This window comes from Drosophila obscura, unplaced genomic scaffold, assembly GCF_018151105.1.
Source record: "Drosophila obscura isolate BZ-5 IFL unplaced genomic scaffold, ASM1815110v1 contig_179, whole genome shotgun sequence".
NCBI classification, from domain to species: domain Eukaryota; kingdom Metazoa; phylum Arthropoda; class Insecta; order Diptera; family Drosophilidae; genus Drosophila; species Drosophila obscura.
This window is the reverse complement of record NW_024542766.1, coordinates 1,264,707-1,287,165: the sequence shown is the minus strand read 5'-3', so window position 1 is coordinate 1,287,165 and position 22,459 is coordinate 1,264,707. Positions and strand designations below refer to the sequence as shown.

The window sequence follows — 22,459 nt, the reverse complement described above, 5'->3', positions numbered from 1 at the left end:
GGCACTCCATGCAATAAAAGCATTTATTGCAGCCACAAACGTTGTTATCTTAAGGGGTTACTCGGCTACAACTTGAGCCAGGTCACAAATTTATTGTTGGAGGGCATCTCCACTAGTTTCTCCAACCGCAGGCCATTCTGCGCGGCCAGATCTTTCAGATCCTTGATGTCCCGCACGCCCCACGAGGCGTTCCGCTGCCTGAGGCTGCGGTCAAAGTCCACATTGCTCTGTGGCTGCAGGACGCCGTCCTGGGCGTACGGCCCGTAGGTGAACATTTTTCCACCCTTCTTTAGGAGCACGCCGGCTGCCCGGAAGAGTCCCACGCTGCAGGCCCAGGGGCTGATGTGCATCATATTCGAATTGAAAATGTAATCGTAACTTGCGTGCTGCGGCGCCGTCTCCCAGTGCCCGGGCTCCTGTGTGATGTCCACGTGCAGAGGCGCCCGTATATTACCCGTCACACAATCGGCGGCGTATGCCGCAATGGAGGAGAACATTTCGCGAGCGTTTTCCGTGGGCTGAATGCTAATGTTGGGCAGAAAAGGCGCCAAAAAGCCGGCGTGCTGCCCAGATCCAGAGGCGATTTCAAGTAACTGTAAATTCGGTGTGGCTCTGTCCACCTGCGCCACAAGCGCATCGGCAATCGGCTGCGAATTGCGATCCGCCGATGGATGCGTGCTCTTCATGGCGCTGCTGCAACGAAGGGAAGTGTGTAAAAGTCGTTTCAGCAGACTGTCGGTATGAATATTGAATTAAATAATAAAATAACGGTACAACTAATACAATGTTTACCTCATTTTTGCAAGCGAAATTTGTTAAGTCACAGCTGTTCAAGTCACACACACCCACCATGTAGCAAATATGTAATTACTGTATAATTACCACGTAATTTGTTTTCATGACTTTGTTGTTGCTCACACAAAATTTGTATAAACAATCCAATAAAAAGCAGTACTTTAAATAAACCAGTCTTATAGAAAATTGACTGATCTATCGGATAAAATTATATGTTCATTCCTGAGCATCCTACGTAGCTCGTAATACTAAATCGAATATGAAACTCGAGGAATATCATTGCCACTTAACCCATCTTAGACCACCCACGAAAATGATAAATCTTGAGGAACTTTACCGCAGTTCAGATAAGATATGTACAGGCTATATTTTCTTGTAAGTAAGAAAGAGTTACAAAGAAAATTTACAAACCGCATTGTCCGCGTTTTAACTCAAGTTGTTAACCTGTTCAATTAGGTGTTTTTTAATAGTGGGTTAAGTGGGTTAAGGTGGACTTATTCAATACTCTTATCCAGCACTCGTCTGTTTTTTCGCGATTCTATATGCCGGCTGGCTGTGTTTCCTTTATTGTGCAGTAAATAGAAGTTAAAAGAGCAAAAAAATGTCTGACAACGACGATGACTTCATGTGCGATGATGACGAGGACTACGGTTTGGTAAGGAAACATTTCAAGGCAAATCAAAAACAGATTTTCAATGGCGTCGTTGGGTGGCATTTTTTTTTTGTGCAGGAATATTCCGAGGATAGCAATTCGGAGCCCGACGTGGATCTGGAGAATCAGTACTACAACAGCAAGGCCCTGAAGGAGGAGGAGCCCAAGGCGGCGCTGGCCAGTTTCCAGAAAGTTCTCGATCTGGAGAATGGCGAAAAAGGAGAGTGGGGCTTCAAGGCCCTCAAGCAGATGATTAAGATCAATTTTCGATTGGTAAATACGTAAAATGTGCGTATTGCGAATCTCTAATTAATATAAAGCTCCCCCAGTGCAACTATGACGAAATGATGGTGCGTTATAAGCAATTGTTGACGTACATCAAGAGCGCCGTCACCAGAAATCACTCGGAAAAGAGCATCAACTCGATATTGGACTACATTTCCACTTCCAAGAATGTGAGGAAAAATCCCATTAAATGTATTTCCCGCTCTATGTTTTATGTTCTCTGGCAGATGGCTTTGTTGCAGAACTTTTACGAGACCACTCTGGATGCCCTGAGGGATGCAAAAAACGACAGACTGTGGTTCAAGACCAACACGAAGCTGGGCAAACTCTACTTTGATCGCAGCGACTTTACCAAGCTGCAGAAGATACTGAAGCAGCTGCACCAGAGCTGCCAGACGGACGATGGCGAGGATGATCTCAAGAAGGGCACCCAACTGCTGGAGATCTACGCCTTGGAGATACAAATGTACACCGTGCAGAAGAACAACAAGAAGTTGAAGGCCCTGTACGAGCAGTCGCTGCACATCAAGTCGGCCATTCCGCATCCTTTGATTATGGGCGTAATCCGGGAATGCGGTGGCAAGATGCATCTGCGGGAGGGAGAGTTCGAGAAGGCGCACACCGACTTCTTTGAGGCGTTCAAGAACTACGATGAGAGCGGCTCCCCCAGGCGAACCACATGCCTGAAGTACTTGGTCTTGGCCAATATGTAAGTGGCTTCAAAGCCTAAAAAAAAGGGAATCCCTCTTTATGCATTATTCCTTTATAGGTTGATGAAATCTGGCATCAATCCGTTCGACTCTCAGGAGGCCAAGCCGTATAAGAATGATCCCGAAATACTCGCCATGACCAATCTGGTCAATTCCTATCAAAACAACGACATCAACGAGTTTGAGACCATTCTGCGCCAGCATCGCAGCAACATCATGGCCGATCAGTTCATACGCGAGCATATCGAGGACCTGCTGCGGAATATACGCACCCAAGTGCTCATTAAACTGATCAGACCGTACAAGAACATCTTTATACCGTTTATAGCCAGTGCCCTGAACATTGAGCCCGCCGAAGTGGAAAGCCTTTTGGTCTCCTGCATTTTGGATGAGTGAGCAGCAATCACCTTTGACCTCTTCGATGATTGATGATTGATTAATTAACGTTTCTTGTACTCGACAGCACCATCAAGGGACGCATCGATCAGGTGAATCAGGTGCTGCAGCTGGACAAGGTCAATAGCAGCGCCGCCCGCTATAATGCCCTGGAGAAATGGTCCAACCAAATCCATTCGCTGCAGTTTGCTGTCGTTCAGAAAATGGCCTAAATCTACGCCCTGTTTGTGGCTTTTAAAACCCCATTAAAGTATCTAGAATATATATCCACAATCCTTTCCTTTATTCCATGTTTAAGAAGCAGCTTCAACTCTTTCCTGCTTCCTGCCACAACTGTTGTAGATGCATACGCGGAGTCTGTAGAACCCAAAGACACAAATGGAGAAGCAGCCGACCAGCGCCACACAGCCAATGACCGTGCCAATGGCCTGACCCGGTTTCTCCCAGTCCAAGATAGTGTAAATGTAACGATTACCCTGGCTGGAAAGGGGTTAAATATGGGATGAATTCATTCGAATACTAAAAACATATCCTAGACTTACAAATCAGTGCCGCCGGACCAGAAGTAAATCAGCGAGAAGAGCCCATAGGTAATGCCCGCGGCAAAGGGATAGACAAAGTGCATAATGTGCGTGGGAAAGGCCACCATGAAGCAGTCGAAAACCATGAAAATCGAGTTGAAGGCATGGGCCCAGAGATTGAACAGCTCAGCGCCCATTTCAGGCATGGCTAGGAATGGAATCAAAGAAAATATTAAGGATCTCTGCTACCCATTCAGGAGATCTACTCACATGGATAGAGCGCTGCCCAGAACACGAGTGTTATCATCATGGCAAGCACCACAGTTGTGTAGTGGGAAAGCCAATAGATCTTGAGAGCCACGCTGCCAGGAGCTACAAGAGCAGAATGTGTCATAAAAAGAAACCTTCCATGGAGCTCAAACTCACCAAAGTACGAGGGTTTGATAAAGTAAATGGTGGCCACGACTGCTCCATAGGTACAGGCATAAAAGCACAGTGAAAACCCCCAGTGCGTGAGGTAGATAAACCAAGTGCCGCCGTTATAGTGCCTCACCAGGCTACCAATCACGCCACCGGCAAAGAACCCAGCCCAAATCCAGCGGTAGAGGAGCCACAGAATATTGCGTTGCCCGCGCTGCCACTGCGAGCGACAGAAGACACCGGGATCATCGTGATGCAGCGAGAACTTGGAGCGCTGGAACTCCTTCTTGAGGCTCAGGCAGCAGGACTCCTCACTTTCGTTTCGCATCGTATGAGGATTCGTTTGCGTTGACTGTTTCGATGGTGGAACTCGAACTTGAAGCAGGTGTGTTACAGTCCAAAAATCGTTTATGCTTATGGGATAATCAATGCGATAATCGCACCCTTTTCATCCGGTACGACAATAATAATTTACGTAATAATTTATGTATAATTTACCGCACGTGTCTTCGATAAGACGCCCCATGGACGCGTAAAGGTAATCGCTGACTTAAAAATCATTCCCTAAATGTAAAGGAAAAATTTCCACAGTATTTAGTAGGGTGTATATCCCCAGGCAAAATACTCAGCTGATTCATAGTCAAACCATAAAACTATTGGTACTCGCGGGTTTTCCTCGAATCGAACGTGATAAGAAATCCAAGAAAAAATGCAAAATGGCACTGGTAATACCCTCAAAATTTAAACAGAATCCAAGCTGGCAGTTCGGGGATTTAATTGCCAAAATTTGCTGACTAAGAATAAGCTTACAAATAGTTCTTAGAATATCTAGAAAACAAGTTCGGAATGTTGTTGCGACTCAAGCGACTTGCACTGTCTCCGTGGAGGCCCTTGTCGATGGAATCTCCTGCTCCTGCTCCTGCTTCCTGCCACAACTGTTGTAGATGCACAGGCGGAGCCTGTAGAACCCAAAGACACAAATGCAGAAGCAGCTGACCAGCGCCACACATCCAAAGACCGTGCCAATGGCCAGGCCCGGTTGCTCCCAGTCCAAGATAAAGTAAATGTAACGATTGCCCATGCTGGAAAGGGGTTAAATATGGGATGAATTCATTCGATAACTAAACCTATTCAAGACTTACAAATCAGTGCCACCGGACCAGAAGTAAATCAGCGAGAAGAGCCCATAGGTAATGCCTGCGGCAAAGGGATAGACAAAGTGCATAATGTGCGTGGGAAAGGCCACCATGAAGCAGTCGAAAACCATGAAAATCGAGTTGAAGGCATGGGCCCAGAGGTTGTACAGCTCAGCGCCCATTTCAGGCATGGCTAGGGAAGCAATAAAAAAAAACAGATATTAAGGATCTCTGCTACCCATTCAGGAGATCTACTCACATGGATAGAGCGCTGCCCAGAACACGAGTGTTATCATCATGGCAAGCACCACAGTTGTGTAGTGGGAAAGCCAATAGATTTTGAGAGCCACGCTGCCAGGAGCTACAAGAGCAGAATGTGTCATAAAAAGAAACCTTCCATGGAGCTCAAACTCACCAAAGTACGAGGGTTTGATATAGTAAATGGTGGCCACGACTGCTCCATAGGTACAGGCATAGAAGCACAGTGAAAAGCCCCAGTCCGTGAGGTAGATAAACCAAGTTCCGCCATTATAACTGCTCACCAGGCTACCAATCACGCCACCGGCAAAGAACCCAGCCCAGATCCAGCGGTAGAGGAGCCACAGAATATTGCGTTGCCCGCGCTGCCACTGCGAGCGACAGAAGACACCGGGATCATCGTGATGCAGCGAGAACTTGGAGCGCTGGAACTCCTCCTTGAAGGGCAGGCAGCAGGATTCCTGACTCGTGTCCCGCATGGTTGTGGTCGGATGAACTCGGCGTCGCTGGCGCTGGATTAGGGCTGAGAGGAGGGACCACACCAGGTGGCTGGTTCGCTGGTAGAACACGGACTGGCGTAGCCATGCGGCGTAGGCGACTGATAGCCATGCGAATGGGCCATAATTTCCGCAAATCGTTTTGGCTTGAATCGGGATGTAATCGAGGTGTGATACGAGCTCTCCTTATCAACCGTTTATTTCTAATTCAAACAGCGTACGCCCTCCAGATAAGACTCCAAAACGCGAACGTGGTCAAGTGGGGCCGGTGCTATCCACTAAAGTGGAACCGAACCCTTGGCTAGGCTGCGTGCACCAGGAAAATCCAAACCAATCGATGGCTCGTAAATATTTAAACTTATTTTGGGAATTTTCGCACATGATTCAAAGTCAATAATAAACCAATTGGTAGACCCATTCCGCAATGCGAAGGCTAGGCGGCCTTTCCATTTAGACCCGAGACGGTGATAAGGAGGCGAAAAAGAGAGAGAAAACAAACCCACACGCAAAGTATTAGACCAAAAATTGCTATCGATGTTGGAGTACCCTGGAAATCTCAATTAGCATCGATACATTCGATCGTTGGAGTGCACCAGTGGGCTTGCAAGATCATTGGCATGTAGTTTGCTTGCTTCGCAAATCAAATATACCCTCTGAGAGTGTATTTTTTATAGCACATGTTTCCACCTTTCCATCTTGCAAATTTATCAACGTTTTTTTGGGCTGGGGTATGTCCCATGTGTGCGAATGCTGATTGACGTTCGTTTCCTCTTCTGATATCTGAGGCTTTGACAATTGTGGAACTTGAACCATTCAAGTGGGTTAGTGTGACTGCGAGTGAGTGAGTGTGGCTCTTGCCATTAGGACAGTCAGCTAGATAATGATAGGACTGGTGCTCATAGGCCTATCTCTGCCGTGAATCATTGATTGTTGGTGAGAGAATCGACTACAGCAGAACAGAGCTAACGGAACACACTTACAGGTAATACAGGGTATTTACTTACGCGTATAAGTTCTAGCAATGATTTCCAGATGATGTTTTGTAATGGAATTCAAGGCATAAAAGTAAACACATGCCACATTGCCTTTCTGTTGTGCTGGCACTCGTGTGAAATTGGATCCGTTAATCTGGCCATATTTGTGAGTTTATTTCCATCTAATGTTATCTGAAACCCGTGCTGGCAATCGATCACACAAACCTCTTGCAGTTGTCAGGCGATTTCATCTTCAAGCCCAGATTCCCATCGTTCCCACCGAGAGGCTGCCAAAGTGCCAGCCAAATTGAGTCCCAATTTGGAGTGTATAATTAAATTTATGCAATAAAGTGGATATATCATCTGTTGGGGGTTTCTTCTTTACAACGATTGCGTCGAGAGACGGGGACGGAGACGTCAACGACACTTTCGACTTCGTCAATGGCAAGGTCAGATGCAAGGTTAACGAACCTGGGACCCGGTGGGCTGCTCTGCCTCCAAATATAATGCTGGCAATATATATATAATATATATATCTATATTCGTATCTCTCATATGCAAATTTAGGGAGGAACGTCAATGGGTAATCGATGCTCGAGTGTTTATTGAACGAAGTGTCTCGGTAAATTGATCCAAATTCAATTGCGAAAACATGTCCAACGATGACAAAGTTCAATTTGATGGGGCATGACCTATCATGACCCCTGCGCACTCTAACTTGAAGTATCTTGAGCTTGAAGTAACATAAATCATTTCATTTCGCTTTGAACTGCATTGTGGTACGCGATCTTGGACTTTAAGCTGAGTTCTTAGGGGTTATCTGCAGAGCGAAAGCTAATTAAGATGCAATTAGTCTGTGTTCAAGTGCCCAATGGCTCTCACTCTCCCTCTCTCTCGCTCTATCTCTTTTGTTTTATGGATTAGATAAGGTGTGTGTAGTAGAAAAGCCTTTCCTTTCGTCTATTTATACCATTGCCGAGCAATGTAGGTCAGAAAGAAATGAATATTGTACATACATATGTGTATGTACATATGTGTGTAATTCTTGGCACAGCATTTTTTGGCTGCTTTTGAAATATTTGTCTCGATAGTGATCTTAATTGGTCGACCTCTATGGCTTCAAGTTCAGTGCTGGTTAACAATGACAGAGAGATCACATGGATGTGTGTGTGTGTGTCAATATCGCATTGATATAATATCATCCATTAAATGACAATTCCCACACAGAGAGAGGGAATCAGTCCATCGTTTCTCAACTCACTCTTTTGGCTGCAGAATGTTGACTGCTCCATATTATTAATTAAATTTACGCTGTCGCTGTGGAGCCGTGGAGATATGATCGGTTATAAAGCCTGTCATGTCTATAGTTTGTTTTCACATTTCCCGTTAGGCATTCGATCAAAATAGTCCCTCGCCTCGGCTCGCTCTGTAACGCGCGCTGCTGTGCTGTGCTTTGGCTGTGTGCTCGGTCCTCCTCTCTGACCGACCGAAGTTCCGTCATTGTTTCGGCTCGGGTTCGGGGCTCCCTGCTCGACCGATCGACCGATCGAGCGATCGTTGATCGTTGGTGGGTTCCCCATATACCATATATCGATCTGGCTGTAGTCGTGTCCGAGTGCGCGTGCCAAGTGGAGCTACTATTTGCTAATTGCTCCGTTTCTTAGCTGCTGCTAACTTCCTACCCCCAGTCCTCCCATCTCGAGAGGGTTTCAGTGCTTTTTCAAGATCACTCACTGCCGCCGCGACTCCAACATCATCGCTTCCCCCCACCCCCCTTTTATATATCGCATTCTCGCTCTCTCTCTCTGTCTCTGTGTATCTTTCCTTCTTTCTCCCTCGGTGTTCGTGTGAGTCGTAAACATAACTCAAAGCTCTGGTTTAGTCAGAGGAGAGGGAAAAAATAAAAAAGGCCTTTTCGGGTACGTCAGCCAGTTGCCGGCTATACGCGACTCACGTCGGAGGGTCTGGGTCTGGGTCTCTTCCTCAAAATTCTGTCCCGCGATACAATCAAAAACCATACAAAAAAATATGCAACTTTTCGATGACTTCTGCAAGAGCTTCAACAAGGAACTGCAGCGGGAGAATTTCTGCTTCGCATACAAACGCGTGCATCTGTTCTACCGATCGCAGGTGAGGAAAATGTGAGGTGTGAGGTGTGAGCTGTGCGGTGGAATAACCCCCCAACAGCCCATGTGTGGTACGAGTATCAGAGTTCGGCAGAGACAGCAGTAGTGCAGCTACGATCGTAAGTTGTAACGATCGTGAGATCATTTCCCTGGGGGAAACTTTAGCACGTGTTTCCAAAGTTATGTGAGTGGAAAGAGTGCAGCAACAGGCCACAGGCACATGCCACAGGCCACTGGCACAAACGTAATGTGATTGATTAACCAAGGTGATCTAATCAATTTTTATTATGTGAAACAAATCAAAAGTTGATTATTCCTGTTGTTCGATTCGATGCGATGCGATTCGTATATATGTATGTATATTCAACGTGCAACGTTCGACTGTGTTACATAAGGCGAAAAAGGCAGTAACTACCGAGTTCTCACATAGAACAATTAAATGGATAAAAGCTGTCAGCCAGAAAAGCGCTTTTAAGACAAACAACTAACAGATGAGAGATATCAAAGTGCTATGAAAAAATCTTTATAATCCAGTGTGAAGTTCAGATCTAAATCAACAAACAACAGGGAGGCACACTCGAATGAATGGAAAGCACAACGGATCAAAACTTAAACCACATTAACATTAACCCACATGCGTGCGAAGCAATTAAAGAATTTAATTTCATAACCTAAACCCAACTACCAACGGAGTTCTCATGGCACAGAACACAGTATGGAATGAATGGGAAAGCTAAACAGAATTTCTGGCACTAAAAGCTCTGCCCAAACTAAAGTTAACGATGACAAAACAACCTCCCAGCTATCTGGATAAATGCATTATAAACAAAATGTGATAAGGACTGGCAGCTTTTTAGACATTTCATTGTCATGTTGGGCAAAAAGATAACACAACTAAAAAGCACAGTTTCAAAGTACAAATTCGTAGAAGAACATTCTGAATCATTGTGCAAAAAACAAAAAAAAAAGTACCCAATTGGTAGCGCCCCCCAAAAAGAATGCGTAGAATTCGAATCAAAACAGGAACCAGACAAATTCTGTGATAGTAAGGTTCTTATCAGACTTCAAACAAATGCCCACCATAAATATTCCCTCCAGAGGCGATGCGTAAATTGTAGCGTAGATGCCAACGATTTGATTTCCGCAAAAATTTGTTCGACTTCACATCAAACTAGTTTGATTATTATGATGATTATGATGATTATTACACTTGCGTAAACAGAGATTTTGTTTTGATTTGCAAAGAAAACAAAATGTGACTCGCTTTATGGGGCCCCCATAATCGTGTTGGGTGGGGTTGGCCTGCACAAGCTGCCTGCCTGCCTGCCTGCCTGCCTGCCTGCCTGGCTACGTCATTGTGTGATAAGCAAAAATGTGGCAGAAGCTGTCATAAATTATTATACTATACTACTAGTATTTGTTTGTTTTATGACGACCGACCAAAAGGTCTGGAATATTTAATTAAGTAATTACATAATAGAAACACACTAAAGATCATCGTGTAAAAACAAGTAAATCTGCGATAAGGATTTGTGGAAATTTTACGTGCCTACAACAATGTCGAGTGCCTTTTTAAATGGGACTTACTAATTATAATGATGGAACGAACCTGGAATACATATTTTAAATAATTAAATCAAAGATCATGGCGTTAGGGGCAGACATCTGAACCCCTGCGATAAGGATTTATGGGTATTTGATTGTAAATTGCAAGCAAGTACAAGATCTGCAATAATGCACACGAGCCAGAGATTACTTGTACTTATATTGAACCTTCATATAACATTTAAGCGATTGCAGTTCTCTTACTTAATCGATTCCGCTTTCTTTCTACTCCAAAAAAAAACTCTGCTCTCAGTGGCAAAAGGATGACACGAACGCACTCTACCTGCTCTATCGATGGATATGGGCGCTGTTCTTTCTGGGCGTCTATATCATGTGCATTATCGTGCAGTTCTGCGATGGAAAGTTCTTCATTTACATGACCAACTGGGGATATGGTCTGTGCACGATCACCATGCTCATTGCCGCAGTGCAGGTCACCTGCTGGCACTACGATCTAAGGAACACCCGGAGCCTAGTGCAGGAGTCGGGCAACAAAACGGAAACCACAAGGGGACTGAAGATCTACTGGTGGCTCTACAATATGACACTATCGCTGGCGCTGATCATATCCACAGTCTACTGGGTCTTCCTGCATGGCAAAATGAGTGAGTAGACAGACAGATCATTGGATTACATGAATGGGATGTAATGGGATGGGATGGATTGAATTGCTTCTATTAACTTGCAGATAAACCCATGCGTTTTCCGGCCATTAGCGTTATTACCCATGGACTGAATACGGTAATGATGCTGATCGATTTCCTGGTCGTGGCATTTCCGCTGAGGCTTCTCCATGTGGTATACAGCATGGCTCTGGCGATTATGTTCTTTGTCTTCACCCTCATCTACCATTTCTGTGGTGGCACAGATGAGTAAGTGTCGCACCCGCATATACATACATATATCTTGTTGTATAATTTTCATTGAATTTTTTTTTTCCCCTGCTCACATAGATTTGGCAATCCCTATGTGTATCCCATATTGGATTGGAACAATCCCACACGCTGTCTGGTGACATTTGTGGGCATCTTTGTGCTGATCATGTGCTACTGGCTGCTGCTCTTCGGCGTCTACAAGCTGAAGAGAATGTTCAATAGGGCCTTCAGTGTGGTGTGGACACCGCATGCAGTTGGTCTCATCTGAGCACATACATCTACGAGCACTAAGAGACCTAAGTATCACCAGCATTATACAACCCTCACGTTTATATAGCACACTCATATACTGTACACATCTATGGCGAGCGCCACACTCTTACACATTAGCATGCATTTATTTATATATAGATATATATTTGTACATCTAGTATTTGATACAATAAGTTTTAATCATCTGGTTCCTTAATGTCGAAGCTACATACACACATCATATATCATATCATATCAGATTAATTGGTTTAGTTAGGCTAGTGAATAAGCAAAGATCTGGTTACTATATATGAATGACATACATTGTAGTTATATAGTGTATACATAGATATGAAATTTGTTGAAAATACTCTATGCATTTGGTACGAGTAATATGAGAAATTTGAAATTGTATAAAGAAATGGCGAGAAAATGCAGATAGCAGATACAAAAATAAGCATAATATCGAAATAAATAGAAATCAAAGCTGACAAGATTTAAGTGAAGAATATTTAAGACAAATTTAACATTACAAAATGTCATATAATGAATTTTAAGCGATGTACCAAACTTTTAAATGATTAAAAGTCTGAATGGAATTTAATTAAATTAAGTTATCAAATTGGATGCATTGAAGTGGATTATTGAAATGAATTCATTAAGCTATGAAATCGATCCTTTGTGTGCTTAGCAAATATCCCAATGTATATACCCATATTATACCCCAATTTATATAGCCTAATGTTCCATTTGAAGTGGAACAAACAGGTTCAATGACACACACACACAGAATTGGGTAACGGATTGGGTAATTCTCATTTTCGGGTGTGTTTCGCTTTAATTCTTACTCCAACCCAATTCCAAGACTTACCTTACTCGATTCTTGTTCTGCCTTTGTGCCAGACGTTTTCTTTGTAAATTCTGGTAATTAGATTTCAAGACCATCGCCTCGTGTCTGTGTGTGTGTGTGAGTGTGGCACAGCTGTAAGAAAATAATGGAACAGTAATCAGAAGCGGAATAAGAATAGGAAATTTGTTTAAGACATACCCCACACACACTCACACACTCTGCTCCTCTTCCTCTATGCATTTGGCAAACTGTACGAAAAGACTTGCTGTTATTCTTCCAAACATTTGCCAAAAAGAAACACACACACACACACACTAAGATAAACGAGTAATTAAGCTCAGACGCGATAAAAGAAGAAGCAAAAAGGCAGAAAAACAGAGCCAAAAGCAAAGAGTGCTGAGGCATCGCGTCGTGTTTTATGGCTTTTATCGTTCTGTCAATATCTTGGCAGCAGAAGCTAAGATCGGTACTTGTTGTGTTACGACTAGAATACACCCAAGTAACGGGGCCAAGCCCCCTCTCACAGTACAGAGTGCCAAAGAGGTAATTTCTATTCAGCCTTTCATGCTGAAATATTTATCCAATTGGGTTTAATTTTAGTCGGGGGTTTTTTTAGAAGAATGTCTGCATGTACACATGCATCCCCTGGAAGACTGTATACCCCCCTGTACCCTATAGCAGCTGGAGCGCACATAAAACTCAACCAACCACACGAATCGCTCACCTGGCGGCTGCGGCTGCGTTCGTGCTGGTAGTCGGCGTAGCAGCAGCAGCACAACAGCAGCACAGCAGCAGCAGCACAGCAGCAGCAGCAGCAGCACAGCAGCAGCACAGCAGCAGTACAGCAGCAGCAGCAGCCGATTCTTACGATATACGAGGCCTGACTTTACGATATCCAAGCAATATACGAGGCTCGGGCCTGGAGACTCTACGATCAACTTTAAAGCCACGACAAGCTTGGAGGGGGATCAACGATCATTTTTATACCGTGCGTCGCAGCGAAAAGTCGTGATTTCGGATAGTCTGTTGTCTCTGCACTACGAGTAGAGTATCTGTTGGATGGTTGATGCGTGTCGCCTCTCTCCACTATATCCAGTGAGATGTTGTTGCCTTTTTTTTGGTTCTGGTGCATTGGCGCGTGAATGTTGTTGTTGTTGTTGTTGCAGTCATCGTACAACTCGAAAATATGTCTAGATACCGTTATGCAAAGTTGTTGTTGCTGTTGCCATTGGTGACCCAAATAGAAATTACCAACCGGGCCAAAAAAGACAGTTTAGACAGACAGACAGCCAGACAGCCCACAGCCAGCCAGCCCCCAGCCAAGCCCCGCGTATAATCCGCGTACAACAATAAAAATAAAAAATAGCAAACAACAAAAAATAAGAGTTTGTGGCAAAAACAAATAAAATAAAAATAGCTAGAAAAAAATATATTCACTGTCTAACAAAATGAAGATTGTTACCACAGCGGATCGGATCTCTTGCGAATTTCTTACTTTATTCTTTTTGTGGCAAGATTCTGGCATTTGAATTGTTGATGTGTTTTTTCAGTTGTCATGGCTTTACTTCTGTGTGTGTGTGTGTGTGTGTGTGTGTGTCCCTTCTGCAGAAGTAATAAAAAGTGTATTTATTCTATTGGAATTTACTTAAATTGAAATTCTTTTATTTTCTGGTTAAAGTTTCTACTTCTGGAGGTTTTCTGTGCGTCGCATACGAAGTGCCCCATTGTACGTAGGCACACTTGAAAATAACAGGCACGTTCCGACACATAAAACGTTAATGAGTAAACCCTCCGAAAATACTACCCACAAATGTGAACAATTATAAATTTCCTGTGCAAAGCGAATTTGGATACGAACTAGTTGAAGGTGAGTGTGTGTATTTCAAGCTACATATGTAAAAGGTGCCAAAGGTTGTTTTATTTATGGTAATCTAACGTGATAATCTAATTTGTTGATTTGCATTGGCAAAACAAGTTTTCTCCGCTCGTGTGCTGCTCTTTTAGTTGCGATTCTGAGCGGGAATCTCTAAGTATTACCCTTCCCCAATTAACTTTTACTTCTCTGGCACCTCCACTGGAACATATTATTTTCGTTTCAATTCAATAACTGACCTTGTTCAATCGCCACAAATAAAAAGACACACACTCCAAACTCCAGTCAACTTAAATAATAGATAATTGAGTGCTTGCCCGATCTCTGCCCTTCCTTCTACATATGTATAACATTTCTATTGGATAACTTAATTAGCACTCGATAATTGACTCAATATTTATGGCATGGAAGTAAAATCGTTAAAACTGTTAACTGTTTTCGAGCCATAAAATGCTCCATAATGCTCCCCAAATGGAACAATTAACGGCTATACTGTGGTGTGGTTCTTAACTTATTAATCATTTTACAACGCATTTCTGTCAACGCAAAGCAAACAAACAACACAATAATCGTTAGCCAGCAATTGTTGGGTTCGTCCCCCCCCCATACCAATCAGGGTTTATCAATGGAATAATTAGCGTCTAGTCTAAAAATGTTTACTAAATAAAACTCAAGAATTTTGATGATCCACTTGAGAATGAAAGTTTTTTTTTTGATTTTATTTGCATAAGAAATGCCTTTGATTTCACTTTTGTTTGAGACCCCCGAGATGATTGAAAAGTGATTGACAAAAGATTGTGAATTAATCAAGAGCAGCGCGTGACGTGTCTTATCTAATCGGCGAGCAGATCTTGATAAGATCTTGGCCGTGTCTGAAGCTATTTTAGCCATTGCCTTGCCATTCACCCGAGCGGTTTGACTGCATTCAATACGACAAAAATTATTTACACAGCTCCCAAAGGTCAACGAGTTTTGTGGGTACAACTTCGGGGGCTATAAACCTATATATCTTGCTGTAGACCTGGAGAGTACAGTAAGTTTCACAACGGTTTTGTTTGGCTGCCAATGGTTGCAGGCGGCTAGTCAGCAAAGTAGGTCTGCAGAGTTTACCTTCAACTGTTTTACCATTTCGATACGCACTGTACACATCTGTTGTATGCTTTTCTGGCCCCCTTTTTGAGTCGACACAAAAAAAATGTAGCACAAGCGACAAGCGCGACCCCGCCGAAAAAAGCGTGTAAATACTAGACTCCAATGTGAGTAGTCGTAGTAAATGGCCAAACAGTTTGTTAGCCATGAGCCCCCCCGCACCCCCCCGCACCAACACTTCCCCAGTCAAACACCTCTGGTGGGTAGACACGCGTTTGCCTGTTGAAAAGTTTCATTAGCGTGCCGTTCGTGCAAGTTCAGGGACACTGAACATCATGTGTAGTAGTCGTAGTAGTCGTCGTAGTCGTATAATAGCTCCAGAGCGGCGGTAATTATTTGTTAGAGAAGTTAGCTGCATATAACCAAATGAAGTTGTCTGGCAAAATATGTTTTAAATGGAGTTGCGAGTGTCTAAAGAGTGTCGGTGCAAAGAGCAGCAGTACCGAGCACTTGTAGGGCAATATCTAATCACAAGTGAGACGCCCCAAGGTTGCCATAACACTTTAGTGTTGCCTGTCTATGTATATAATAAATTACCCAACTCTTTTGGGGTGTCTGACCTACACCTCGATTTCAAACTGAACTGCGGAGAACCTCTCTCTCTCTCTCTGTCTCCCTCTGTGTCAGTGTAGCTTTGTGTTTCGCCTCATTGCATCGACCTTAGCAAGCTAATTGTCATATTTTGTTTAAATTCATATTTTCAGTGCTGCAATTAACAATCCGCCCGACCAATGCCAAAACAGCTGCGACTAGGGTTCATATTTCGCTATATGTATATAACTTTAGTCTAGCGAATAATTATTCAATGGCTACGACAATGGGTATACACACAAGTCAATAAAGCGGTGCAGCGAAGCGAATGAACTTCCCAATAAATTGATCCATAAATGATGAGCCGCCAGACCAATGCACTCCATAAAATTGTATGAATAGTCCGTCCTATAACGGCAGCATTATCAGCATGATTAAACAGACTGCTCTTGACTGCTCGTACTTGCCTAGTTTAATGTCTGGTTTCAGGTCAGGGCAATGGGCTGCGCATGCGCAAAGGAAATGAATTAATGTGAGGGGAAAACAATCATTTAACCAGTCCCAGAATCAAAATTGTGTGTTTTAATTGGAATATAAAGCTTATGTTGAGACAATAAATTTGGAAATTCTATTCAATGCATATGCCCTAAGGCTTCATACCCCCCGACTCTGCATCGATTTTAAAGTCTGGATGCACCTTACGCAAAATATCTTTGGCCTTGTCATGATCGGCCTTTCCCAGAACCCCCGATTTGCCATAGAGCTTAATGTACTTCTTTTGCGGATCATAAACGAGATAGCCGCCGCCGAGGCCCTGGGTGCACAAGCCCAAGCCGGCTGCCTCCTTCTGGAGTTTATCATAGACATGCACTGAGGGAATTGATACACATATACATATATCTTATAGATGCCGAAAGACTTTCCAACTCACGATGGTACTTGGCTCTGGGACTGCTGCGTATCACCTGCTTGGCACTGCCCATCATGCCATGGATATAGACATGGGACAGCACATATTTGTTCTTTCCTGCCTCCAACTTGGTCAGGGGAAAATTGATCAGGGCGCGCACTGAACTATCACAATACAAACGGGTAGCAGCTGTCCATCCCCACAAGGAAAATATATATTATTCCCCATCTATTCCATATCTATCTACGCTTTGATTATACTTACCCTGCATTAGAGGACGCCAGGTGGGCGCCAGCAGCTTTCGAGTTATATCCATATCGAGAAAGTATTTTTCTGGGATTTTTCAATTTTGTAGATGTTGACGACACAGAGATAGGACAGGCTTTGAATGAAAATGAATTGGTTGTGTTGACGGGGCGGATGACTTCTCATCGACTGTGTACTGAGTTTGGAAAAAGAAAGAGTTTTCCAATTGAATTTGTAGAATTACAACAAAAGCGCATAAAATTGCCAAATAAATAATAAATTTATAGGCATAAATAAATAAATAATCCCTAGCCATGCAACTAAATTAACTGCTGATGTTACATAGATGACCCATGCAAAAGGAATATAATTAAATAAATATGCAACGGCCAGCTGGTTGCATCTGGGATCTGTATGACCCTTTGACCCTTACAAGTGTACGCGTAGATTAGATAAATAATTTATTATCTACCAAATAAAATCAGCACGTAAGAAAACTCTCAAGTATTTACTTCTCCGAGCTGTGGTTCGTTCTCCGGAGCAACATCTGCACGTTATTTTTGTTGTGGTGCTGCTTTAATTGAACTAACTAAAAATATATACGAGTATTCACGACTAACTAAACTAAATTCTAATTTATTTTCGCATTGTTTTCCAGATCGTGATAAGCGCCCAGAGCATGGCATCAGAGCCAACCGTTTGCATTGCATAATCCCTTGGAGAACTTAACAGTTGCATGCATCAACGGCTTACGTAAACAAACATACGTCTAAGCCGGCAAGAGCCAAGCAAATAAATAGTTACAGACAGAAGCTAAACAAGATGAGCAAGCTGCAGGTGATAGTGCAACCCGTGAAGAAGGAGTTTGCACGCAAAAGCTGCGGCTTTGATCATGACACGCCCGATGATTTTGTCAAATCGCAGGTAAGAATTCTACATATAGAAAGACAGACAGATAGACAGACGGACTCAAGTAACACCAATGAGAAAAACAAATACTGTAAAGTTAATAGCTCTCTAGCTCTAGCTGTGGCGGATACGGCCTTGAGCACGCCACAAAACGCCCACGACTGACACGCACCTGAGGAGGTGGATTATTTGTATTGCACTCGGTGCGGGTCAATGTACATGATGGGCATTTTAAAATGCCTCTTGGCAGTGGCAGCAGTTATAGGAGACTGTACAGAACAGAACGCTGGCCAGTTCCAGCTAATCCATCAATATATCCTTGAGACTTGGCTCCATTGACTAGTAGTACCCCCAATTCCCCAAGTGTAAAACAAAGTGGGCGTTTTCTTTGCTCGCTTTTGTTTTTTTCAAACCCATTTTCTGTGTGGCGGACTACGGACTACGGACTACCTTGAGCATATTTGATGACTTCTTCCATGCCCAGTATCAATAGAGAGTGACCTCTCTCTCGTTCTGGGCACAAATATAACCACACACACAATACATATTATATTGTGCACGACAGTAAAGTTTCTCCCTTCGCACAGCGATTGTTCCAGCATTTTAAATTAAGCCATTGAAATATTCATAAGCGGGGCAGACCATCACCAACTGTCGGACAGAGCCATGGGTAAATGGGTAGAATATTAGGTATAGGTAAAACCCATTATTATATGCTTCACACGACGAACTTTTAATTTTTTAATCGATTGAATACAGCTGATAATTGTCGCTAAACTGCACTTTGCACCAAGTAAAAGCCCCCGGAATAATCTTGGAATTTTGATCTATTTTTATTTTGTAGTGGCAAACGTGTACCAAGAGCATAGCATATTTATTCTATCGCTGGTTCATGGCTCTGTTCTTTGTGGGCGTGGTAGTCGAGTCCATGTGGCCATTGGCAGATGATGAATACAGCTATTGGCTGTACTTCATCTACATGACCAATTGGGGCATTTGGATGTGTATGCTGACGAATCTATTGGGTGCCATACTAGTCACCATTTGGCACTATCATCCAGAATATGCGGGTAAGTTATGCATAAATATATAAAGTAGATTTATGGGGCTATAATTCTGTTTGATTTTCATAGATAAACTTTTGAATGTCCAGAGTTCCTTTAGTTACTTTCGCCTGTACTGGGGCATGCACATCATAACTCTGGTTCTATCCATTGTCATTACCATTATCTATTGGACTATACTGTATGATGGTGAGTTAAGTACTGAGGGATATTATCTATATGAACTGAAAACATTGTTCTTTTCTCTTTTCAGCTAATGAGAGCACTTTGGATGCCACGAATGTGCTCACTCATGCCTTCAACTCGATTTGTATGTTCATCGATCTGTGGATTGTGGCACATCCGCTGCGGCTGCTACATATATTTCTACCAGTACTATTCGGCGTCATCTATGCCATCTTCTCGTACATCTATCATGTGTGTGGCGGTATTAACAAGTGAGTGAAGCAACCACCCACCATCATTCAGCATCATTCAGCCTCATTCTTTTCAATCTGTTCATTCTGCAGGAAAGGCAAACCTTATATCTATCATGTGATCGACTGGACCAAGCCACAGAGCTCCTTCATCACAGTTCTAGGGGTTCTCATCCTTTCCTGCTGCGTCTACGTCCTGCTTTTCGCTTTCTTCAAGCTACGAATGTTCCTGCATCGACGCTGCCAGAGAGCGAACTTCGTTTTGCCCACAACTGGCAATAAGATGAATGGCTCAGCGGATGACAAGCAAACAGGGAATGGCATACAGCACTCGCCCTCCCGCATATCCATGGTGCTGGGCAATTTTGCTGGCTACGAGAACCAGGCCTATGCCCCCAGTGTGGGCGAGCAATCCAGTAAAAAATAAACTAAGTTCAACTAATCGAAGCTTTAGTCGCTTTAGTCAAATTCTGTAGAGTGCTGTAGAATGCTAACCAGTGATATTATGTTTTATAGATCATTTTGTTCTTAAGTAAATAAATATTATAATGTGGGGGATTATAAGTTGAAATATTCTTTGAAATATAATACAAAATTCGAGCTATTTTCTGCCCATTTGGATGTCATTTTCCTTGGCACCAAAATCCATATTTAAACGCGATGACAAATAACAAACTGAGTTCCCATCAAAAATTCCATAAAATAATTAAATGTTCAAAGGAAACAAAACATGTTTGTTCTCCCTGCCAAAGAGCCTTGGCGCCTCGTTCCGCCCTTTGGGAACTTTACAGTTGATGATCAAAAATTTATATTAAACTGTCACATTATAGTCGGGGGCTATCTTGACCCTCTTCCATGGGGCGGCCACACAGTTCTCGTGCACTCCACATGCCCAGATTCAGAGAGGCAAATTTTTTGTTGGGTTTGAGATGTGTAAATATTTTAGTATATTCCCTAATCACCTTTGAATGACTTTATTGGCCCAAATACATGGGCCACGCAGGGGCCAATAGACCAGCAAGGACATGCTTAATTCTGATTAGGTGAAACCTATAAATAAAAGGTGAAGGATGGCCACAGATTGTCCTTGCGAGAGAAAGAGATGGAACGGAGATTTTATATATTTTGAGTATAAATTTTCAAAGGTTTTTATGGTTATTGAAATTCCCCTATAAATCCCGTATATTTATTTTCTTTCCTTCGATTCTTTCCTCTGCCCCATACGGAGTTCTAATTTAGCTCTTTCAACACCTTCACTTAATCCCCATTGAAGACAAGTCAACCTTCGCGATTGTCCTTAATCACAGATGTTTCGGTTCGTATTGCTTAACCCAAAAATGCTCAACCAGTGACCACACCTTGCCATGGGATTATGTACATATTTAAGGCAGAAAAAGCACCGTAGCCTTAATTAAGTCTCAAAAAGGCATTTAATAACCAAACGCCCCACCGGACGGACTCAAGGACGCGCAAGAGACACGAGGCTCGGTACTCGGTCCTCTGTCCTCGGTCCTCGATGTTATGGTCATTGCGAAGGCTTTACTTTACTCATAAGTTGGGAAAATTCAGGCTTCAACCCAACGATTTGGGAGGTGTGGGTGTGGGGTACGGGTACGGGTGTGGGTGTCAATGTCAGTCTGTGGGATATATGTATGTAGTATGGCTGTTGGTATTATCTGTGTCGTGGCTGTTGTCGTTGTTGTCCTTGTGTCGACGGGGCACATGACATGTCCACGAATTCCAACAAATTAGGCGTCGCATCTGTGGTCGGCCATGGATCGATATGAGACCAATTTGATCGATATGTAATTTCCTTGAGCTTTGAACTTCCTTGCGTGTCCTTGCCTAAGCCTAAGCCTATGCCCCCAAACCCAAACCCAGACCCAGTCCCAGTCCCAGTCCGAGACCCCTGGCCGGTATTACGAGTATTTCAAAAGAACCAAATAAAATCAATAGAATTTTAATTGAACTGATTTCGGAAATTTTGACAGCTGTCATCTGTCAACGCTTCTGCCCTGCCCTGCCCTGCCTCTCCTTCGTCACACAAAGCCGAATAGAGAAACTTAATAATTACAGTCAATTATTGTTGTGAAATATTAATTGAATGCCTTCTGCCTTTGCTTTCACACAAATGGCACATCGCAGAGGAGCCCTTGCTCTATAGCACTATCCTGCCATCTTTCCCCTTTATGGGGTTTATCAATTTGGGGGAATATTTGTGGAGTGTGTGTGTGTGTTTGTTTTGTCAATGTGTTGTGGCATGATTGCGCAATTTTTACTGCCATCAGGCTCATGAAAGACTCTTTCAGAATGGAACAGAACACATCCTACAAACACACAAACATAGTATATATTATATAGCTCAAGTCATGATAGGTGAACGATTTGTTAGCACACTCAAGGGCATTTAATTAGATAGCATTTTTAATTTTAGGCATACGACACTTGCGACACCTTCCAAATTATATTTTGGATCATTTCATGCAATAATTGGAGAAAATTTAAATAAAAATATAAAATAAATGAATGTATAAAATAAATAAAATATAATTACACTTTCGGAAAAATGACATATGCAGTAATATATAATAATAATATATACGTTGTAGAATATACTAAAATTTTAAGAAATATATTTCATTAATATATGAAAACATTTAATTTTATTTAAAAAATATTTGATTTAATTTATATACAATTAAATGTCAAAAACACTTTCTATTTAATTAGACCACTTACAATTTCCAATCTCGTAGCAAATATATTGGTATATATTTGTGAATTTAAGCGTAATGCCCAGGGCTTTTTTCTCTGAGTGTACAAATCTGATCTGATCTCCAAATATATGTACATAAAATATATAACAAATAAATAAAATTAAATAAATAAAATAAAATAAATTAATACTTTCATTCCATTGCATTCGATATTCGTTGCGATATACCCTAACAGCCTGTCCCTAGCTGTTGCCTGTTTTTTTGGCCTCTCGACTTGAACAGCTGCACGTCA

At 42.6% G+C, this 22,459-nt stretch overlaps 7 protein-coding genes across 13 annotated transcripts; 3 read left to right on the top strand and 4 right to left on the bottom strand.

Moving 5' to 3' along the window:
- Nucleotides 1-5: 5 nt before the first annotated feature.
- Nucleotides 6-12,462, bottom strand: LOC111079853 (UPF0585 protein CG18661). Of its 4 annotated transcripts, none has more exons than XM_022375176.2 (2): nucleotides 12,374-12,462; nucleotides 6-690 (listed from the first exon to the last, which is right to left on the bottom strand). In XM_022375176.2, exons 1-2 carry the CDS (start codon nucleotides 12,445-12,447, stop codon nucleotides 66-68), a joined length of 699 nt encoding a protein of 232 aa, XP_022230868.2. In that variant the 5' UTR covers nucleotides 12,448-12,462; the 3' UTR covers nucleotides 6-65. The 4 variants fall into 4 exon arrangements, with proteins under 4 accessions (XP_022230868.2, XP_041448194.1, XP_041448196.1 ...); XM_041592260.1 differs by lacking the exon at nucleotides 12,374-12,462 and adding an exon at nucleotides 793-936 and having other exon boundaries at nucleotides 6-732; XM_041592262.1 differs by lacking the exon at nucleotides 12,374-12,462 and adding an exon at nucleotides 793-936.
- Nucleotides 1,312-3,102, top strand: LOC111079848 (COP9 signalosome complex subunit 2). Of its 2 annotated transcripts, none has more exons than XM_022375168.2 (6): nucleotides 1,312-1,450; nucleotides 1,526-1,720; nucleotides 1,768-1,902; nucleotides 1,960-2,441; nucleotides 2,502-2,834; nucleotides 2,906-3,102. In XM_022375168.2, exons 1-6 carry the CDS (start codon nucleotides 1,397-1,399, stop codon nucleotides 3,048-3,050), a joined length of 1,344 nt encoding a protein of 447 aa, XP_022230860.1. In that variant the 5' UTR covers nucleotides 1,312-1,396; the 3' UTR covers nucleotides 3,051-3,102. The 2 variants fall into 2 exon arrangements, with proteins under 2 accessions (XP_022230860.1, XP_022230861.1); XM_022375169.2 differs by having other exon boundaries at nucleotides 1,313-1,450; nucleotides 1,777-1,902.
- Nucleotides 3,091-4,331, bottom strand: LOC111079851 (protein rolling stone-like). Its single transcript, XM_022375173.2, has 4 exons — nucleotides 3,786-4,331; nucleotides 3,630-3,731; nucleotides 3,381-3,567; nucleotides 3,091-3,318 (listed from the first exon to the last, which is right to left on the bottom strand). The coding sequence occupies exons 1-4, from the start codon at nucleotides 4,105-4,107 to the stop codon at nucleotides 3,132-3,134; spliced, it is 798 nt and encodes a 265-aa protein (XP_022230865.2). The 5' UTR covers nucleotides 4,108-4,331; the 3' UTR covers nucleotides 3,091-3,131.
- Nucleotides 4,520-5,765, bottom strand: LOC111079855 (protein rolling stone). Its single transcript, XM_022375178.2, has 4 exons — nucleotides 5,331-5,765; nucleotides 5,175-5,276; nucleotides 4,922-5,108; nucleotides 4,520-4,861 (listed from the first exon to the last, which is right to left on the bottom strand). The coding sequence occupies exons 1-4, from the start codon at nucleotides 5,650-5,652 to the stop codon at nucleotides 4,639-4,641; spliced, it is 834 nt and encodes a 277-aa protein (XP_022230870.2). The 5' UTR covers nucleotides 5,653-5,765; the 3' UTR covers nucleotides 4,520-4,638.
- On the top strand, nucleotides 8,191-12,119 carry LOC111079850 (protein rolling stone). Its single transcript, XM_022375172.2, has 4 exons — nucleotides 8,191-8,774; nucleotides 10,629-10,980; nucleotides 11,064-11,247; nucleotides 11,329-12,119. The coding sequence occupies exons 1-4, from the start codon at nucleotides 8,673-8,675 to the stop codon at nucleotides 11,516-11,518; spliced, it is 828 nt and encodes a 275-aa protein (XP_022230864.1). The 5' UTR covers nucleotides 8,191-8,672; the 3' UTR covers nucleotides 11,519-12,119.
- Nucleotides 12,463-13,280: 818 nt separating the features above from the next.
- LOC111079849 (protein rolling stone) lies at nucleotides 13,281-20,035 on the top strand. 3 transcript variants are annotated; one of them, XM_041592258.1, is made up of 7 exons: nucleotides 13,281-13,447; nucleotides 14,031-14,219; nucleotides 17,720-17,985; nucleotides 18,815-19,040; nucleotides 19,104-19,223; nucleotides 19,288-19,471; nucleotides 19,544-20,035. In XM_041592258.1, the coding sequence occupies exons 3-7, from the start codon at nucleotides 17,884-17,886 to the stop codon at nucleotides 19,875-19,877; spliced, it is 966 nt and encodes a 321-aa protein (XP_041448192.1). In that variant the 5' UTR covers nucleotides 13,281-13,447; nucleotides 14,031-14,219; nucleotides 17,720-17,883; the 3' UTR covers nucleotides 19,878-20,035. The 3 variants fall into 3 exon arrangements, with proteins under 3 accessions (XP_041448192.1, XP_041448193.1, XP_022230863.2); XM_041592259.1 differs by having other exon boundaries at nucleotides 13,281-13,454; XM_022375171.2 differs by lacking the exons at nucleotides 13,281-13,447; nucleotides 14,031-14,219; nucleotides 17,720-17,985 and adding an exon at nucleotides 18,406-18,666.
- On the bottom strand, nucleotides 16,456-17,211 carry LOC111079854 (sex-regulated protein janus-B). Its single transcript, XM_022375177.2, has 3 exons — nucleotides 17,080-17,211; nucleotides 16,837-17,004; nucleotides 16,456-16,775 (listed from the first exon to the last, which is right to left on the bottom strand). Exons 1-3 carry the CDS (start codon nucleotides 17,129-17,131, stop codon nucleotides 16,552-16,554), a joined length of 444 nt encoding a protein of 147 aa, XP_022230869.2. The 5' UTR covers nucleotides 17,132-17,211; the 3' UTR covers nucleotides 16,456-16,551.
- Nucleotides 20,036-22,459: the final 2,424 nt, after the last annotated feature.

What these genes read in the sequence shown, in the direction of transcription:
- LOC111079848 (XM_022375168.2), top strand. Translation starts at nt 1,397, where the DNA reads ATGTCTGACAACGACGATGACTTCATGTGCGATGATGACGAGGACTAC. An exon ending in TTAAGATCAATTTTCGATTG is followed by an intron (nt 1,721 to 1,767) that starts GTAAATACGTAA and finishes ATTAATATAAAG; the next exon opens with CTCCCCCAGTGCAACTATGA. An exon ending in ACATTTCCACTTCCAAGAAT is followed by an intron (nt 1,903 to 1,959) that starts GTGAGGAAAAAT and finishes GTTCTCTGGCAG; the next exon opens with ATGGCTTTGTTGCAGAACTT.
- LOC111079851 (XM_022375173.2), bottom strand. Translation starts at nt 4,107, where the DNA reads ATGCGAAACGAAAGTGAGGAGTCCTGCTGCCTGAGCCTCAAGAAGGAG. An exon ending in TATCAAACCCTCGTACTTTG is followed by an intron (nt 3,732 to 3,785) that starts GTGAGTTTGAGC and finishes CTGCTCTTGTAG; the next exon opens with CTCCTGGCAGCGTGGCTCTC. An exon ending in TGGTCCGGCGGCACTGATTT is followed by an intron (nt 3,319 to 3,380) that starts GTAAGTCTAGGA and finishes ACCCCTTTCCAG; the next exon opens with CCAGGGTAATCGTTACATTT.
- LOC111079855 (XM_022375178.2), bottom strand. Translation starts at nt 5,652, where the DNA reads ATGCGGGACACGAGTCAGGAATCCTGCTGCCTGCCCTTCAAGGAGGAG. An exon ending in TATCAAACCCTCGTACTTTG is followed by an intron (nt 5,277 to 5,330) that starts GTGAGTTTGAGC and finishes CTGCTCTTGTAG; the next exon opens with CTCCTGGCAGCGTGGCTCTC. An exon ending in CTGGGCAGCGCTCTATCCAT is followed by an intron (nt 5,109 to 5,174) that starts GTGAGTAGATCT and finishes TTGCTTCCCTAG; the next exon opens with CCATGCCTGAAATGGGCGCT.
- LOC111079850 (XM_022375172.2), top strand. Translation starts at nt 8,673, where the DNA reads ATGCAACTTTTCGATGACTTCTGCAAGAGCTTCAACAAGGAACTGCAG. An exon ending in ATCTGTTCTACCGATCGCAG is followed by an intron (nt 8,775 to 10,628) that starts GTGAGGAAAATG and finishes CTCTGCTCTCAG; the next exon opens with TGGCAAAAGGATGACACGAA. An exon ending in CTTCCTGCATGGCAAAATGA is followed by an intron (nt 10,981 to 11,063) that starts GTGAGTAGACAG and finishes ATTAACTTGCAG; the next exon opens with ATAAACCCATGCGTTTTCCG.
- LOC111079853 (XM_022375176.2), bottom strand. Translation starts at nt 12,447, where the DNA reads ATGGTCTTGAAATCTAATTACCAGAATTTACAAAGAAAACGTCTGGCA. An exon ending in CAGAACAAGAATCGAGTAAG is followed by an intron (nt 691 to 12,373) that starts GTAAGTCTTGGA and finishes TCGTTGCAGCAG; the next exon opens with CGCCATGAAGAGCACGCATC.
- LOC111079854 (XM_022375177.2), bottom strand. Translation starts at nt 17,131, where the DNA reads ATGGATATAACTCGAAAGCTGCTGGCGCCCACCTGGCGTCCTCTAATG. An exon ending in CTGGCGTCCTCTAATGCAGG is followed by an intron (nt 17,005 to 17,079) that starts GTAAGTATAATC and finishes GGGGATGGACAG; the next exon opens with CTGCTACCCGTTTGTATTGT. An exon ending in TCCCAGAGCCAAGTACCATC is followed by an intron (nt 16,776 to 16,836) that starts GTGAGTTGGAAA and finishes CAATTCCCTCAG; the next exon opens with TGCATGTCTATGATAAACTC.
- LOC111079849 (XM_041592258.1), top strand. Translation starts at nt 17,884, where the DNA reads ATGAGCAAGCTGCAGGTGATAGTGCAACCCGTGAAGAAGGAGTTTGCA. An exon ending in ATGATTTTGTCAAATCGCAG is followed by an intron (nt 17,986 to 18,814) that starts GTAAGAATTCTA and finishes TTTATTTTGTAG; the next exon opens with TGGCAAACGTGTACCAAGAG. An exon ending in CTATCATCCAGAATATGCGG is followed by an intron (nt 19,041 to 19,103) that starts GTAAGTTATGCA and finishes TGATTTTCATAG; the next exon opens with ATAAACTTTTGAATGTCCAG.